A 16,678-nucleotide genomic window follows, 5' to 3' on the forward strand; every position below is an offset into this window, starting at 1 on the left:
AATTGTCATTTACTTTCTTGTTATTTACATTTCTTGTCAATCACCATCTCAATCCCGATTTCCCTCATAGCCAATAATAGAGCACTTCATTATAATTTCTAGGGAGAATAACCCGGGATTAATACTCCCGGTTATTTTTTATTTGTATTGTGACAAACCTTTTAAACTTTGATTGAGGATTAATTCTTGGTTTGGATCTATACTTGCAACGAAATTCCTTTGAGAAATTCTAGACCGACATTTATTCTCTATCAAGTTTTTGGCTTCGTTGCCAGGGAATTTTAGATGTATGCCTTATTATTGGTTATTGTACATATATGGATATTGTAGATAGTTTGATTTTTGGCTTCTTTGTTAGGTTTTTCTAGTTTTAGGAGTTTATTTTCATTACCTCTTATTAGTTCTTGTTTTTATTTTCTCTTTTCATTATGAATTCTCATCCTTTTGGCTATAAGTTTGGTTACAACTATGTTGCAGGAAATGCAAGCTTTAATGATGATATGTGCTATGGGATTGGAAATCAATCAAGGGAGGAATTGTATGCTCATGAATAAATCTCTTGGTATCCATACCAATTTTCTCTGGCCAATAATGATCCTACTCCATCCTATAATACATACTCTTATGAATCAACTCCACAACATAGTTCTCAACCGACCTCACAAGCCCCATTTTACCAAACACCATCCTATAACCCATATCCATCATTCAACCAACCTTCTTTTCCTCATCGTTGTGAGCATTATGAAAGAAACCCCCTAGAGCTACCACAATTCTAACACAATTACTCCCAAGAACCACCATTTTTACACACACCACCTCAATACTTCCAAGATGAACCACCTTCCTATTATGAACCCTTTCTCCCAAACAATGAGCCTTCCTCTCCACCTCAAACATTAATGACTGAATTTCTCGTTTCATATCTTCAAGAGCAAAGGGAGATTTATACTATTCTTCAAGAGGTAGTAATCCCTTTAGTCTCCTAAAGCCTAGAAACTCAAAGTACTCCCATTGCCACATGTGGAGAATCAATTGAAGAGCGGAGTATGAAAGAGAGATTAGAAAATCCAGTGGAGAATGAGGAGTTGGATTTTGTATTGAAGCAATTGGAGGAAGCCATGATTGTTAAAGAAGAGAAAGAAGTGATTGAAAATTTAGGAGATGTTGAATGTCTTTGGGAATCTAAAGTTGTAGAGCCTTCTTCTATTGAGCTTGAAAGTAATGTTGAGGAGGATAGTGCACAACCTCCAAAGCATGTTATGCATGAAGAATTGGAAGAAATAGAGCAAGCAACAAGCCCCCTTATTTATGATGATTCCCATCAACATATGATCCTTTTGAGCTTAATGAATCTTCCCCCTTTGAATTTAAGGTTGATGTTGAGATAGATTTCACATTACCTCCAGTTTATGACTTGAGCGATGGGGAAGAAGTAGAAGAATTTGGTGAAGAAGAGGTGGAAGTTGAAGAAGCTTATCAAGTGTTGAAGTCTCTCAACAAAGAAGGACGGGAGTGGAAATTTCTTTGTCAAGACGGTTGGAACCATTTCCTTCTAGGCCACCATCCATTTTATCATTCAAGTGGGTAAAACCTTTATCCTTAAGCTTTAATTTTTTGCTTGAATATGGTTTGCTTGAGACTGATAGGTAACTTAGAGCTCTTTGTGGATTTAAGAGCAAGAGAAAGATGGTTAGCAGTTGGAAATATCATTCTAGGTTCATTATGGTTGGAAGCTCAAAGTCTAATTGCAAAGGTTGGTGTAGAGCTCAATGTTTGGGTCTAGGAGGATGTTTGGGTGTCTTCATGAGAATTCTAAGAACTTATCACCCGAGTGGAATGATGATCAATTTGAAGACGGGTGTAGAAACAAGATTTGGGATCCCGGTATACATGAGGATCAACTTCGGGAGTCCTTAGCTTGTGCGGAACTCCATCAAGGCTTGGTGGATATCAATTGGAGTGTTGGAGCATACTTGAAGTCCAAGCATTGGTGGAAGTTCAAGGATGAATACAAGCATAAGCTACTATGACAAGGAGCTCACCAAAATGTCTAACTTAAGGACAATAAATAAAAGTACTAGGTAGAAGACACCCCTAAATTCTTTCCATTTTCTCCTTTATTTACATGGGTAAATAAGTTGAATTTTCATTTTAGTTAGGTTTATTTGGTTTTGAGTTGTGGTTTAGCTTGTTTAATAATATTTAGCATCGCTTTGGTAGTTTGTTAGTTTCTCAATAAGCTTTTGAAAAAAAATTGCCTGTCACGCATATGCTTGGTTGACGCATACGCGTGACACCCCTGATTTTGATCGCGCCAGGATCGTGTGTGGACTGTGCCATCGCACGGTCCAAACAAAAAGTTGCGCGCAAATGGTGCGGACACTGTGCGTCTAGCACAATTTCTTCCCACGCGTATGTGTGACTCACGCGTACGCGTCACCCTCTATTTTCCCATTCCACACCTACGCGTGACCCACGCGTACGCGTGGACACCCCTGTCTCACACACTTCTTTTCTTCTCTTCTCTCTATTTCTTTTCTTCTTCTCTCCTCTCTTCTTTTCTTTTCCCCTCCAACCATCATCTACCACCATCATTTACCATCTACTACCATATTCTCTTTTAGTTAGTTAGTTAGTTTAATTTTTTTGTATAATTTTCTGTTTTGGCGCAAAGTGTTGGATTATTAATCTTAATTATTTGCTATTTATTGCTGCTGGTCACTGATAGAATGCTATTTTAGCATCATAGTTGTTAATATTCATTGTTGGAATTCTTTGTTGAGGTTATATTTTTGTTTCTTGGTATCGAATTTTCATGCTTAACATTTGTGAATACCAAGTACTTATCACATTGTCTTTAAAGCTTTCTAAATCTTTTGAATTGCATAATTTGGCCACCATGTGATTTGAATTCTTTACTTTGACTAGGTAATTTTTGATGTTGGATGATGTGTATTTATTTAATACATTGTGTTTCTTGATCATATGCATCCATATGTTATGCTTATGCCTTAATGGCATATTGATCATTAATTGTTTAACTACGTGCTCTACACATACGTGAAACTAGTCATTTTGCCATAATGCTTCATTTGTGAAATTGGATTGTAAGCTCACCTAGGGACATCTTTTGAAAATTCTCAAGTTATATGGACCATGCTTGCTATGTGATTGAATTTAACTTCTATCTCTCTTTTTCTAAGATGCATAGCAACCATGTGTCCCACTTCATGTCAATTAGGTGATGCAAACAAACTTCAATGTGTGTCATTGTTTGATGTGTGAGCTCTATATTTTATTTGGTTCATTAAGTTTCCTTGCACATCAATCAATGTCCATTCATCATCCATTTTATAATCACTTGATTCTTGCTTGAGTGCTTTTATGCTCCTTTACTACTTGTTTGTTTGTCTTAACCTTACAAGTTTTCTTTGAAGTACCTCAAGCACACTAGAATGAGTAATTGCATGCTTCTTTTGTGTAATTGTGACATAGCTTTTCATGATAGTGTGTGTGTTCTAAAACACGCGCAAACTTAGAACTCACACATAATTTTCCTTAATGTCACACACTTGTTCACTCACTTCATTTTAGTGATTCATACCTCATTCCAACAACCTATGCTTTCTTGCTTTTACATTTACTTGTCTTCTTATCTTGTTTTCTATTTTCAGGATAAGTCACCATAAGCGAAAAGGGAAGCGAAAGAAAGAACACGCAGTAACCGGTTGATCCACCAACTGAAGGTGGCAATTCAAAAAGTCGCCGTACCCCCTTGCTCATCTTTGAATACACCGAGGATGGTGCAAACTTTTAAGTGTAGGGAGGTCGTCTGATCGATCGGTGATTTTTGGGTGACAATTTCTAATTCTAACACTTTTGCATTTTAATTTTTTCTGTTATTTTTTAAGTCTTTTTGAATTTTTAGTTGCATTTTCTTGGTCTGCATATATATAATAAACTTAGTCAAAATAATGAAATTTTCCAAGAAAACTCCTCTTATATAGGGCATTGACATCCCAACTGATTTGAGTAAAAACTTTTCATGAAACTTGCTTGAAGTACATATTGTGGAACATGTTTTTGAGCTAAGAACATACAACCTTGTGAGTTTGGAGCCTTAATTGTGTGGTTGTATCATATAACCACTATTTTCATTCTTGTGTATATTATTCTCTTTCTATGTTTGTAATCTTTGATTTGTTCGATTCTTTATGTCTATTATTTGGTGTATGAATGCATTTATATAATTTAGGCCTTTATTTCATTGAAGCTCACTTACCCAAATAGTCTTACCCTTTTATCCACCTTTGTTAGCCAATTTTGAGCCTATCTTAATCCCCTTTTGCTCTTAAATTTAGCACATTACTAGCCTTAAAGTAAAAAATAATAAATGTCTTTAATTTGGATCTTTCATTAGCTTAGTCTAGTGAGAGTGTGTATTATTCAAGTCTGGGAAAGTTGGGAATATTGGTAGAGATAAAAGTGCATTTTGAATTTTCATTAAAGATCTTGAAAATTGGGTACATACTCATACATTAAATGTTTAAACTATATGCATTGATATTTTTGTAAATACTTTAGTATAAAATAAAAAAATGAGAAAAAGAAAAGAAAAAAAAGAAAAAGAGAAAAAGAAAAGCAATAAAACAGGAGACAAAATGCCCAAAGTAGAATAATAATACAATGCATATGGAATGTGAATTGAAGAGAATGCATGAGTGTGTAAAAAATTGAAGAATAGGTAGTAAGGTTTGTATTTTAATTGTATAGGTTTTATATGTGTTAAGTAAGAGCTTAGCTTAATCAAAGATGCAAATTTCAAGCTCATATAGCCATATATATCCTTACCTTGACCCTAGTCCCATTACAACCCTCAAAAGTCCTCATGATATTTGTATTCATGCATTGAATAATTGTTGATTGTTAGATAAAAAATAAATCTTGGAAAGCATGATTAAAGGAGAATTGAGTGAATCAACCCTATAACTTGAGCGACTAGAGCGGATACACATCCGGTGAGGGTTCGATTGCTCAATTACATGTTTTCATCCATGATCAATTCTGATCTTACAAGTTCATAATTCTTTTCAATAACTCAATTCAATTGTGGATTTGATTTGATCGCTATTGTCTTAGCCCCTATGTTTATATATGTATTCTTAGAAATTTATTTATTTTGACTAAGTAGTTGCATGCATTGCATTTAGATAGATTGCATTTAGGTATATTGCATATAGATAGTTTGCATTAAATAAATGTTCATACCCCCTTCTTGCCTTTTTGAGTTTAGCATGAGGACATGCTATTGTTTAAGTGTGGGGAGGTTGATAAACCACAATTTTATGGTTTATTTTGTATTGAATTTGGTGGATTTTATCAACTTTTCTCACATTTATTCACTAAATTAGCATGGTTTTATAATTCTCCCTAAGTTGTGCTTAACAGTGAAAATATGCTTTTTAGGCCTTAAAATTGTTAATTTTAATTCATTTTAATTCCATTCGATGCCTTGATATGTTTGTTGAGTGATATCATGGTTTATAAGGCAAGGATTGGATGGAAGAAGTGAAGAAAAAGCATGCAAAGTGGAGAACTCATGAAGAAATGAGCATTTGGAGGATTCATGGCAACACACACGCGTGACCGACGCGCACGCGTGAGAAGGTCATTTGCCAGGCAATGCGTACGCATGGCCGACGCGTACGCGTGATAAGAGGCACGTGACTCACTTAAAGGCAAAATGTTGGGGGCGATTTCTGAGCCCATCCAAGCCCAGATCCAACTCATTTCTGATGCATTTGAACCCGAGAATTGAAGGGGATAGGAAAGTAGTGATAGTTTAGTTTTCATCATGTTTTAGGTTAGAATTCTAGAGAGAGAAGCTCTCTCTTCTCTCTAGGTTTTATGGTTCTTTAGTTTTATTTCTTTTAGATTTAGATTTTAATCTTCTTTCAATTTAGTTTTTCTTTACCTTTTTATTGTTCTAGCACTTTAGTTTATTCTACTTCTCTTGTTAATTCCTTTATGTTGTCAATTTTATTTCATGAACTCTCTTGTCAATTTCAATTTCCTTTTAATGCAATTTAATGTTTTCATATCTTTTGATGTTTGCTTTTATTGCATTCTAGGTGTTTGATGAATTGTTTCTTTTAGTTATGAGTTAGATTTTCCTCTTCTTGGCTTGGGTTGGTTACTTGGGTGACCTTGAATTGCTAATGTCCAAGTGATTGATAATTGGTGTCCATTGACACTAGTCTTCACTAATTCAATTAGTGAGTGGCTAGGACTTATGGATTAGGATGGATGAAGCTCATTTGACTTTCTTTCAATTGTTAGAGGATGACTAAATGGGATTGATCCTTGCAATTATCATGTTGTGGTTAGTAACAAGGATAGTGATCCTTAACCATCAACCATTGTCAAGACCTTTTTACCATTTGAGTTTTCCTTCCTTTGTTAGTTAATTGTCATTTACTTTCTCGTTATTTACATTTCTTGTCAATCACCACCTCAATCCCGATTTCCCTCATAGCCAATAATAGAGAACTTCATTGCAATTCCTAGAGAGAACAACCCGGCATTAATACTCCCGATTATTTTTTATTTGTATTGTGACAAACCTTTTAAACTTTTATTGAGGATTAATTGTTAGTTTGGATCTATACTTGCAACAAAATTCCTTTGAAAAATTCTAGACCGATCTTTATTCTCTATTAAGTGTCTACTCTCAAAGGCAGTGGTGTAACCAAACAAGCTAAAGGCAAAGGTCCCAAGGGTAGCAAGGCTTCGGTAATGTCTGAAAGTGAGGAAAAAATCCTTCCTTCTCCCTCAGTTTCTGGTACCTCTGATTCACATGAATAGTTAATCACTGGGATTGTTAAAGACGTTCTTCAAGAATTCGTCTTTATGACCAAACAGATGGTCAGATCAAGTAAGGAACAGCGAAAAATTGCACTACAAAATGAAAAATCCTTGATGAAATGTCATTATAGAATCGAGGTGTTTTTGGAACATCTTGGTTCGCTTGATGAAGACCAGGTTATGTCAGACAAAGATAAAGATGCCTTGGACACTGACGAAGTCGCTGCAAGCTCAGAGGAAGGAGAAGAAGACAGGATGGGCCTTGAACTAGCTTCAACCTTGGAAGCTTCACTCTTCTATAATAAGGGTGAACGGCCAAGGGTTGAAGGCAAGAGAGTAAGAACTAAGCACAGAGTTTGGTTTTCATAGCTTCCTAAGCTTGTTGAGTTCTTCTCCTTTATGGTTCTCATTTAGTAGTTTATTTTATCAGTTTTTGTCTGTCTGAGTCTTATTGAAAAAGGCAAACATGGTGGAATTTGTAAGAAAAAGCCAATGAGAGGTAAAAGGCTGTGAGTTAAACTTGGAAAAAAAGCCTTAAGATGTCTTAGTTTTCTTTGTAAATTTTTCTGTTTTGTTTCATGATCCTATAGAAATTTTCTTACGAGTTGGGTTAGTACTTGGCTGTTGAAAGCTAGATTGGGATCTAGTCAAATTCAGGTTGGGTTAGAATCTGAATTTGTCCCAGATAGGATTGGGTAGATCCTAGGAAAAAATTGGTGTATGTACCTTGTGAAAAAGATAGTGAAATTCCATCATTATTGTGATGAAAACTGGATGTAGGCTACATTGCACTAAGTAGCTGAGCCAGGATACTTCTGGGTGTCACTCTCTCTTCTCTGCTCTTTTATTGTTTCTGTAATTCAGGAGAGAAAAAGAAAAGTATCTCTTAATTCGATATGAGACAAAAACAAAATATCTCTTAAGTTCTCTTAATTAAAAGCGAAAGCTAAACTCAACAAAAAAGAAGGCCAAGATTCGACCCTCTTCTGTTAGCTACTGATAACCATAAAAAACTAACCAAGTAATTAATTACTAAGCTAAAACTTAATTTTCTAAACATAAGTAAAATTATTAGTTTTTTGTTTTCAAAAGTTAGTTAAGATAAAAAAAAATATTATCTATCTATTAATTAATATTCTTTAAATTAACAACATCTCAAAATTAAATTTAAAAATATATACAAAATACAATATTTAATTATTTTAAAATAAAAAATATTTTAATTAATTTTTATTATTTTAAATTAATATACTTTTCCTAATTTTTTTGGGTACTTATATATATAATTTTAATTTTAAAATATAAATATATCAATGTTTAGTAAAATTTATTTTAGTATATTTTTATTCTCATAACTAAAATTTTCTGAATCTATCATTGCTTTACCATAATACGTACGTATTTAATTTGCTAGTTAATATCTTTCTATTTTTAATATTAGATTAGTTTTTAGTTTTTACTAAAGTTTTCCAGGAGATTGACATTTATCATACTGTTTTTATTTGAATAGTTTGAAATATATAATTAATCGATAAACAATGTGTTGTGCATAATGTCGTTTCTAATACTTATTCTGGGGAATTGAATAAGATACCATATTAGCTAGTAAAAATTAATTAAAAGAAGAACTAAGGAAAAACTAAGACCTCAATCATAATTAATATATAAACACTACTACCTTACTCTATTCTTAAAGCTATATGCTTTTGAATGCTACTAATTAATTGCCTATGATCCAGATAAAAACTAGTAGTGAGGCATGACAAAGTTTCTTATGCGTTAAGCATAGTTTGCCTTTTCTACTGTTTTTCTTCGCTTTGGCATAGAATTAGTGAAATTAGTGCATGAAAGAAAGAACAGAAAAGAGAGTGAGAGAGAGATTGCAACACATGATTATTTTGTGGTTCATGAATGTTGGCTCTTGAAAGAATGATGAAAAAGGAGACATGTTACTGAGGATCTGAAAAATCATAAAAGTGATTCTTGAAGCAAGAAAAAGCTATTCAAAAAAAAAAAACCCAAAAAAAAAAAAAAAAGAAAGGAAAAAAAAGACAGAAATTAAAGCTAAGAGAAGTGACTAAGTGAGTCCCATGTGTAATAGAACTAAGCAAGACACTTATTTAAATAATAGTATTTTATTTTACTTACACCTACAGGAACCAACTACTTCTTTTGCCGCGGTCTTAAGCAAGGATTCAAACATGCAAATACGTAATATTGACTTCTTATTTTCTTTTTAATCTTTTTAGTAAGCGCCAGTGAATCTTTCAAAATCTGATTGTAGTGGGAAAAAAAAGCTCTTTAAATCAACATCTTCCTGGTGAAGAAAAGTACCAATACTTTCTTTTAAATCCTTTTCTGATCTTAATCTAGATATAACAATGCTCATAATATATTTTAGTAAGCTAAGATAACGTATCTTTTTATATGTTTATTTAGAACCGTAATTTTTAACTTAAAATATGATTTACATTATATGTATAGTTTACAATAATAAAATAAGATGATAAATACCAAACAGAGAGGGAGAGTTAAGAGCGTTATATAATGTAATAATTACTCTATTCTAATTAGTTGACTATGTGCATGTTTAATAATTTGAAGGTGGTTTTGCTTTTTATCGAAAGTATATATATATATGGGCCTGTTCATTTTTTCCCCTTTATATATTTTTCGTACATCCATTATTTTAATTGAATTTTTTGGAAACTTTAATTTTACAAACAAACAAACTAAAATTAAACACAGCCGAAGCAAATCGTTGTAAAGAAAACTACTAAAGGAAAAAGAAGCTTCGTCTTTAGAAACACTTGCAGGCGACATAAAGTGAGTCTGAGTCATCTATCCATCAATAATAATTATTCAAATTCATTTTTTTCCTTCTTTGAAAAGAGTAGGCAAATAGACAATAATTATATCATGATCAATTTACATGGCAAATATAGGAGAACTTTAAGCACGAAAAATTGAATAGAAAAATTATATTAGAAAAGGTAAATAAATATGTAAAACGATAATGCGGCAGACATGAATCACATGCAAGACTTTGGTATATGAAAGTAATAACAAGGTCAGGGTCTTTGATCAGAAGTAGAATTTATTATGAAATTTCTTACGTGACAGGCTCTGATCGATGTGTGTGACTGTGTGAGTATACTCTTAGGTTAATTTTTTTGGATATGATTTAGGGATGTGAGTTATACTGAGATATGATCATTACGGGTGATTTACACTGTTATGACGGTGTTACTTTTTGGAAATTTGGGGAGAAGAAATCGGACCCACCGATTTCAAGCAGAGAGGAAGTAACACAAATCGGACCCACCGATTTACGTGAGGGAGACGTTGAGCAGCATGAAATCGGTGGCACCGATTTTTAGGTGGTGAAATATTTTACCCAAAGAGTGCAGTAATCGGTGGGACCGATTACCGGCAGCAAAAAAATTTATTTTAATCTGGGGTGAACCAATCGGACCCACCGATTTGGGAGTTCACGTGGTCGGTCCGTCCGATTTGTCCGTTAGTGCATACAAAAACTGGAAAGAGCTCACAGAACCCCCATTTCTTTATCGCCGGTCTCAGCTAATGTTCTTTCTCTTCTTTTCTCTTCTCTGATTCTTCTCCTTCATTTTTGTAAAATAAATTTCTGTGAGGTTGAGAATAGTCAAGTACGTGTAGTGTTATAGATGATAGAGTTGTATTGAAGATTTATTATTACGGACAGATCTTATTGCAAACATATGAGGGAGTTCAATTTGTGTGTGAAAATTCATTAGATGTTGTTATTCCGTTCACATTGTCATTTGAGGAATTGAAAGGTGTGATTTGTGAGAAGATAGATTCTCAAAGATGTAGGAGAGTATCATGTATTTTGTACAGGTATCCTTTATCTGTGTTTGGTGGGTTTGTTCAATTTCAGACCAAGTACGTGACGGACGAAGCGAGTATGCATGAAATGTTTTCAATGTACATGGAAAATCGCCACCAAATGTCGTGCATCGAGTTATATATTGAGTTTGAGCAATCTGAAGCGGACCGTAACATTGAATTGGAATATTATAATAGTGAAAGTGAAGATGAATTTGAAAGTAACTATGAGATCGTCGGTCCAGGTAAAGACGAAGATGAAGCTGGCGGCACCATGAACACATATGTGGCAAAAGTTACAAATGCACTAGCAAACCCGCATCCGTTTTAGGAGCCTTCTTTCATGTAGTCGTTGGATTTAGAGGCTATGCACGCACTGGAGTTTTCGCAGTATATGAATGCAGGTGCGTAAACCTAGGTAGCTATGTGAAACTCTGAAGTAGCAAATCAATAAGTCGGATGAGTAATGTATGTGATATGTGACTAGGCATTTGTGACCACATCGTTTGATTTTTTTATTAATTAATAGTTCTTTGTTATGAATTATATTTAGTTGTTCTTTACATAGATGGAATAGCGAAAAATAAGACTGTAATGATCTTACATGGTAAAGTGTGTTTATTAATTTTGATGTATGCAGCGCCTCCTATTGTAGCGGATGGTGAGTTTACAGTGGGGATGTAATTCAGTTCAAGGGAGGCAATAATCAAGGCAATGAAAGATTATACCATCTAGAGAGGTGTGGACTATCGGGTATATGAATCGGAACCGACGACATTCTATGCCAAATGTACAGAATATGGGAATGGTTGTGACTGGTTGATAAGGGTTACCAAAATGCAGAAGAAGTACTGTTGGGAGATAAGGAGGTACAATGGAAGTCACACTTGTACCAGGTCTACTATTTCTCAAGACCATTTGAAGCTGGATTCCAAGACAGTTGCAGAAGCAATTAAGCTGTTGGTAGAGGTTGACCCGTCTATAAAGGTGAAATCAGTAATTGTTGAAGTCCAGTCAAAGTTTAACTACAGCATTAGTTATCGCAAGGCTTGGTTAGCGAAGCAGTAGGCGGTGGAATCAATTTTTGGAGGTTGGGAAGCATCATATGAAGCTTTGCCCATATGGTTTGAGGCCATGTGTCATAAGGAGCCATCAACAGTGATTCACTTTGAAATAATGCCTGCTTACCAGGGGGATGATTTGGTTCCTGATATACGTGTACTGCATAGAGTCTTCTGGAGTTATTACCCTTGTATAAGGGCCTTCAGACACTGCAAACCAGTGGCGCAGGTGGACGGGACTCATTTGTATAGAAAATACAAGAGTTGTTTATTGGTTGCAGTCTCACAAGATGGTAATAACAACATCGTGCCTATTGCATTCACCATAGTGGAGGGAGAGACTTCTGATGCATGGTACTTTTTCCTGAGTAACTTGCATCAACATGTGGTGACACGTGATGGTGTGGGACTTATCTCTGACCGTCACGATTCTATTAGGTCAGCTATTGAGAGAAGTAATGGGGTTTGATCTCCTCCTAGAGCGTTCCATATGTTCTGTATCCGGCATATTGAGTCCAACTTCTTGAGGAAGTTCAAGGCACCTTACTTGCAGAAGCTTATCGTCAATATTGGTAACTTTAAATACAATGAACTTTGAATTTATTGTAAGTACGATCAAATAGAATGGTGTTCATTGTTGACTGAATGTTTTTCATAGGATACTCGAGGACGATCAGGGAGTACCAGATGCGCTATGAACGATTAAAGGAAAGGGGTGAGGCTTACACCAACTGGCTTGATCGAATCCCACGTGAGCAGTATACTTTGGCATTTGATGGTGGATATCGATGGAGTCATATGACCACCAATCTTGTGGAGTGCATCAACTCCGTCTTAAAGGGTGCATGCAATCTCCCGGTGACTGCGCTTGTTAAGGCTACATTTTACAGATTGAATGAGTTGTTCACTAGGAAAAGAGCTAAGGCTGAAATCCGAATTAATGCTGGACTTGTGTTCTCTGAGATGGTGACCTCCAAAGTGCATGCAAATCAACGAACATCGGGTAACATACAGGTTAGTTGTTTTGATAGAGAAAATGAAGTATTTGAGGTACGCGAGATGCCAAGTGGGGTTGAGTATGCAGTTGACCTAGTAATATTATTTAAAAAAAATTCTTAAAAAAGATATAATTCTAACATAATTATTTCAATTTAATCACAAATTATATATTACTATTGATGAGTAATTATTATACTTTAAAAATAAATAAACTTTCTATTTAAAAAATAATTTTTTTATATATTTTTATATATTATCACGGACACAACTACATATAATAGTAATGTATAATAACAGTCTTTCCTACGACGACTATGACGACTTTATTACGATATAAAGGTTAGGCATCATGTCAAAAGGGAAAGAAAAAGATCTTTTAAGAGCACGATAAGAGAAGAAGATTTGTTTAATTAATTTGTCAATAGAACAAATTAAAGTGGATGCATGCTATCATATATACTATCTATGTGTCGCTTTTCTCTTGTATAAATATAGTTCCATGTTAGCTTGACTGAATTTCATCGATGTCCATGCATGTATAGTGTCACATAGAGTAGAGAGAATATAATACAATCAAATAATGGAAAAGCTAAATTTTGTGAAGAAGAACGGGGTAAGTAGAATGCCTCCTGGATTCAGATTCCAGCCAACGGATGAAGAGCTTGTGTTTCAGTATTTGAAATGTAAGGTCTTCTCATTCCCCTTGCCCGCTTCCATGATTCCTGACATCAATCTCTCCAACTATGATCCTTGGGATTTGCCAGGTACGTACATAGCTACCCGTATACATATGTATAAAATTGATAATAAAAATTTAAATTGATTATTAAAAGTCTTTAGATAAAAATTTAGGTAAATTTATCATATTATTTAATAGTTTTAATTATCAATTTTAAAAATAATGCATGTAAATTTTATAATTAAAAATCATTAAATGACTATATAAACAAATATATTAAATTATTTAACGATTTTTAACCATTAATTTTACATGAAAAATAACTAGCTTGTAGATAAATAGTCACATACATAACATCATGGTTAATATATTGTTATTTTGATACATAGGAAATTGTGATGAACATCAAGAGATGTATTTCTTCAGCAGCAAGGAACCCAAGTATAGAAATGGAAGCCGCATGAACCGAACAACCACCACTGGCTATTGGAAGGCAACAGGATCCGACAAAAGAATCATTTCATCTTCTAATAATAGTGACGATAATAGCATTCTTGGCATTAGAAAAACCCTAGTGTTTTACCAAGGGAAATCTCCCAATGGCACTAGAACTCACTGGGTCTTGCATGAATATCGCCTGGCTAGTACTACTCTACATGCTAATAACAATGCTTGCGATATAGGAGATTGGGTTCTGTGCCGCTTATCGGTGAAGAAAAGGAGTGTTGGGAGTGGTAGCATCATCATAAGCAAGAAAGCACGTTCTTCAGCATCTTCATCCTCATCTTCTTCCACTTCAAGTAATAACGTCATGGAAGTATCTTCTTCATATGCTTCTTAATATCAACGCAACAAACAATGCACTTCCTCCTGATGGTCTTGCTGACTATTGATTAAAACCACCATACATATTCTCACTCAGACCCCGTCGATTCTGCAACTAAATGGATTCATACCCTTTAAAATTAACAAGGGAAATACTCAAGAGCTATTAAAATTTATTGTTTTTGGTCATTACTTTTAGCCATTAATTCAATTTTTTTAAGCTAATAATTCAATGACATATTTTTAGACTACACTTTTAAATATTGATGGCTAACGGATGATCAACAATAATAAATTTTGATAATCTTCTAGTATTTCTCGATTAACAACACTAAATATGCTAATTAAGACTTTTTATGTATCTTATATATTGTTGTTTCTTATTATAATATTGTAATGAACTTATCTCATCTTTCTTCCTGTTTTTAGGAGTAATTTAAATGAGTTTGATGATATTATTAATATAAAAATATGTGAGGTGCACATTCAAATTAACCATTTATTTATTATTTTATATTTTCAAAAAAAAAAAAATCAAACCACACTGTAAAGTTAATCAAGTCCCTAGTAAATTAGAAATGACAATGGCAAAAGTAACTTTATAATTGTATAATAACTAAATATACAAAATTTCCAAAATTAAAATTCAAGTTCTTTCTCCTTCAAATATGTTGTTCTCTGTTACTACATTAACATCATTCTATTTTTTAAAAATTTTATTAGTGTGAAACACTCTTTTTAATAGGTATTTCTCTTCCTATATATAGATAAAGGAGAAAGAAACATAAATATCCATAAAACAAGAAAGCTAGGAGTACAAGGTATGAGTAGTTATGAATATAATAAAAATAGTAAATCAAAAATAAAATATAAGTATTCATTTTAATTTTAAATATATAATTTTTTTACTTAATTCTAAATCATTGGAGCAGGAAAAAAGAAACATAAATGATTTGTGCAAAAAGCGCCTCATACTCTCATAGTGTGGGAATTTGATCCTGGAATTGTAAAAGTGACCCAATGCGCCAATGCGAGAGTCGTGTTACAAATATCATAGAATTTAGGGCATCAATTCAATTTGTACCTTTGTAGGACGATCAACGGCTTATTTTTTTTGGATTTGAGAAGCATGTGTGTGCTGTGAGTTATTGTAGAGAACGTATGTGATAGATAATTAGATATAAATGTGAGATAGCCTTTTTTTAAATAAGGGATGAAAAAATCCGATTTTTTTGTAAAAAAAATTAGACCCATTAATCGGACAATCTAATTAGTGTGGTGGGAAAGAAAAATTTAAATTCTGGTGAAGGTAATAGAACTCTCTTATTTGTGTTTACAAAAATTAAAAAAAAAATAGAATACACAAATCGGATAGCTGTCTAATTTGTATACCCCAAATTTTTTAAAGTTAGGGTCCGATTTGTGTACCAAAAATCAAACGGTCCGATTTTTGCTCCTAACACCACAGTTGCGTAAAGCAACTATACATTCCATAACTGCGTTCTACACCATTTCAATTGGACGGTCTGATTTTTGCTCTTGACAATCGGACTGTCCGATTTTTACTCATAACACCACAGTTGCGTAAAGCACCTATACACTCTATAACTGCGTTCTACATCATTTTTTCTTCCATATCTAAATTAAAAAGTGTACGATCAACATGTGAACCCATCTCTAGAATTTTATTTTGTAACGTATGAAATAATATTTAATTCGTCTTAAAATAACAAAATAATAAGAAGAAAAACATAAAAAAATAGGATCGAAGTTAAAAAAGAAAAAAGAAATATTCTAAGAGCAGTAATTAAAGTTAATTTTTTTTAACTCTTTATTTAGAGTTTTCATTGATATTATCTTTGAACAACACTTTCAAAAGATTTGATAACATGAAGGAAAAAAGTCCTACATGTAGGGATATTTTTCAACGTCGTTTTCTTACGTCCCACAGTTTTTCACTTTACAGCTTCATATCCAAAAGAAACACAATCAATTATTTTTTCATTACAATGTCAGTTCAATTTCATTCCACATAGGCATAGCCATGTTGTTAAGTTTGTTAGGAACAAGAATAAGAAAATGAATAGCGTGAAATTCAGCCTCTACCCTGAATAATAGGATATTCGAGAGTTGACCTATTTACCTGTCAAAGGCGCCCAGACCATTTTGTTATACTGCTCTACCACAAATCACACATGGCACCCTATTTTTGTGTTGAGGAGTGAATACAATGCCAGATTTAGATAATTTAGTTAGCTGGTACATTGCAATTTTAGGCTCTGCATTGTTGAAAGTTACCAACCTTGAATATTCTACTCTGTCAAGTAACTCCTCAATATACTTATGCAGTTATCCTAAGTTGTAACAACACTTCTTAGTT

At 33.7% G+C, this 16,678-nt stretch overlaps 1 protein-coding gene across 1 annotated transcript; it reads left to right on the plus strand.

Moving 5' to 3' along the window:
- Positions 1-13,314: 13,314 nt before the first annotated feature.
- Positions 13,315-14,544, plus strand: LOC107480040 (NAC domain-containing protein 41-like). Its single transcript, XM_016100154.3, has 2 exons — positions 13,315-13,558; positions 13,863-14,544. The coding sequence occupies exons 1-2, from the start codon at positions 13,375-13,377 to the stop codon at positions 14,312-14,314; spliced, it is 636 nt and encodes a 211-aa protein (XP_015955640.1). The 5' UTR covers positions 13,315-13,374; the 3' UTR covers positions 14,315-14,544.
- The last annotated feature ends 2,134 nt before the right edge of the window (positions 14,545-16,678 follow it).

The sequence above is a fragment of the Arachis duranensis genome, chromosome 3, assembly GCF_000817695.3.
Source record: "Arachis duranensis cultivar V14167 chromosome 3, aradu.V14167.gnm2.J7QH, whole genome shotgun sequence".
Classification (NCBI taxonomy): Eukaryota; Viridiplantae; Streptophyta; class Magnoliopsida; order Fabales; family Fabaceae; genus Arachis; species Arachis duranensis.

What these genes read in the sequence shown, in the direction of transcription:
- LOC107480040 (XM_016100154.3), top strand. Translation starts at nt 13,375, where the DNA reads ATGGAAAAGCTAAATTTTGTGAAGAAGAACGGGGTAAGTAGAATGCCT. An exon ending in TGATCCTTGGGATTTGCCAG is followed by an intron (nt 13,559 to 13,862) that starts GTACGTACATAG and finishes TTTGATACATAG; the next exon opens with GAAATTGTGATGAACATCAA.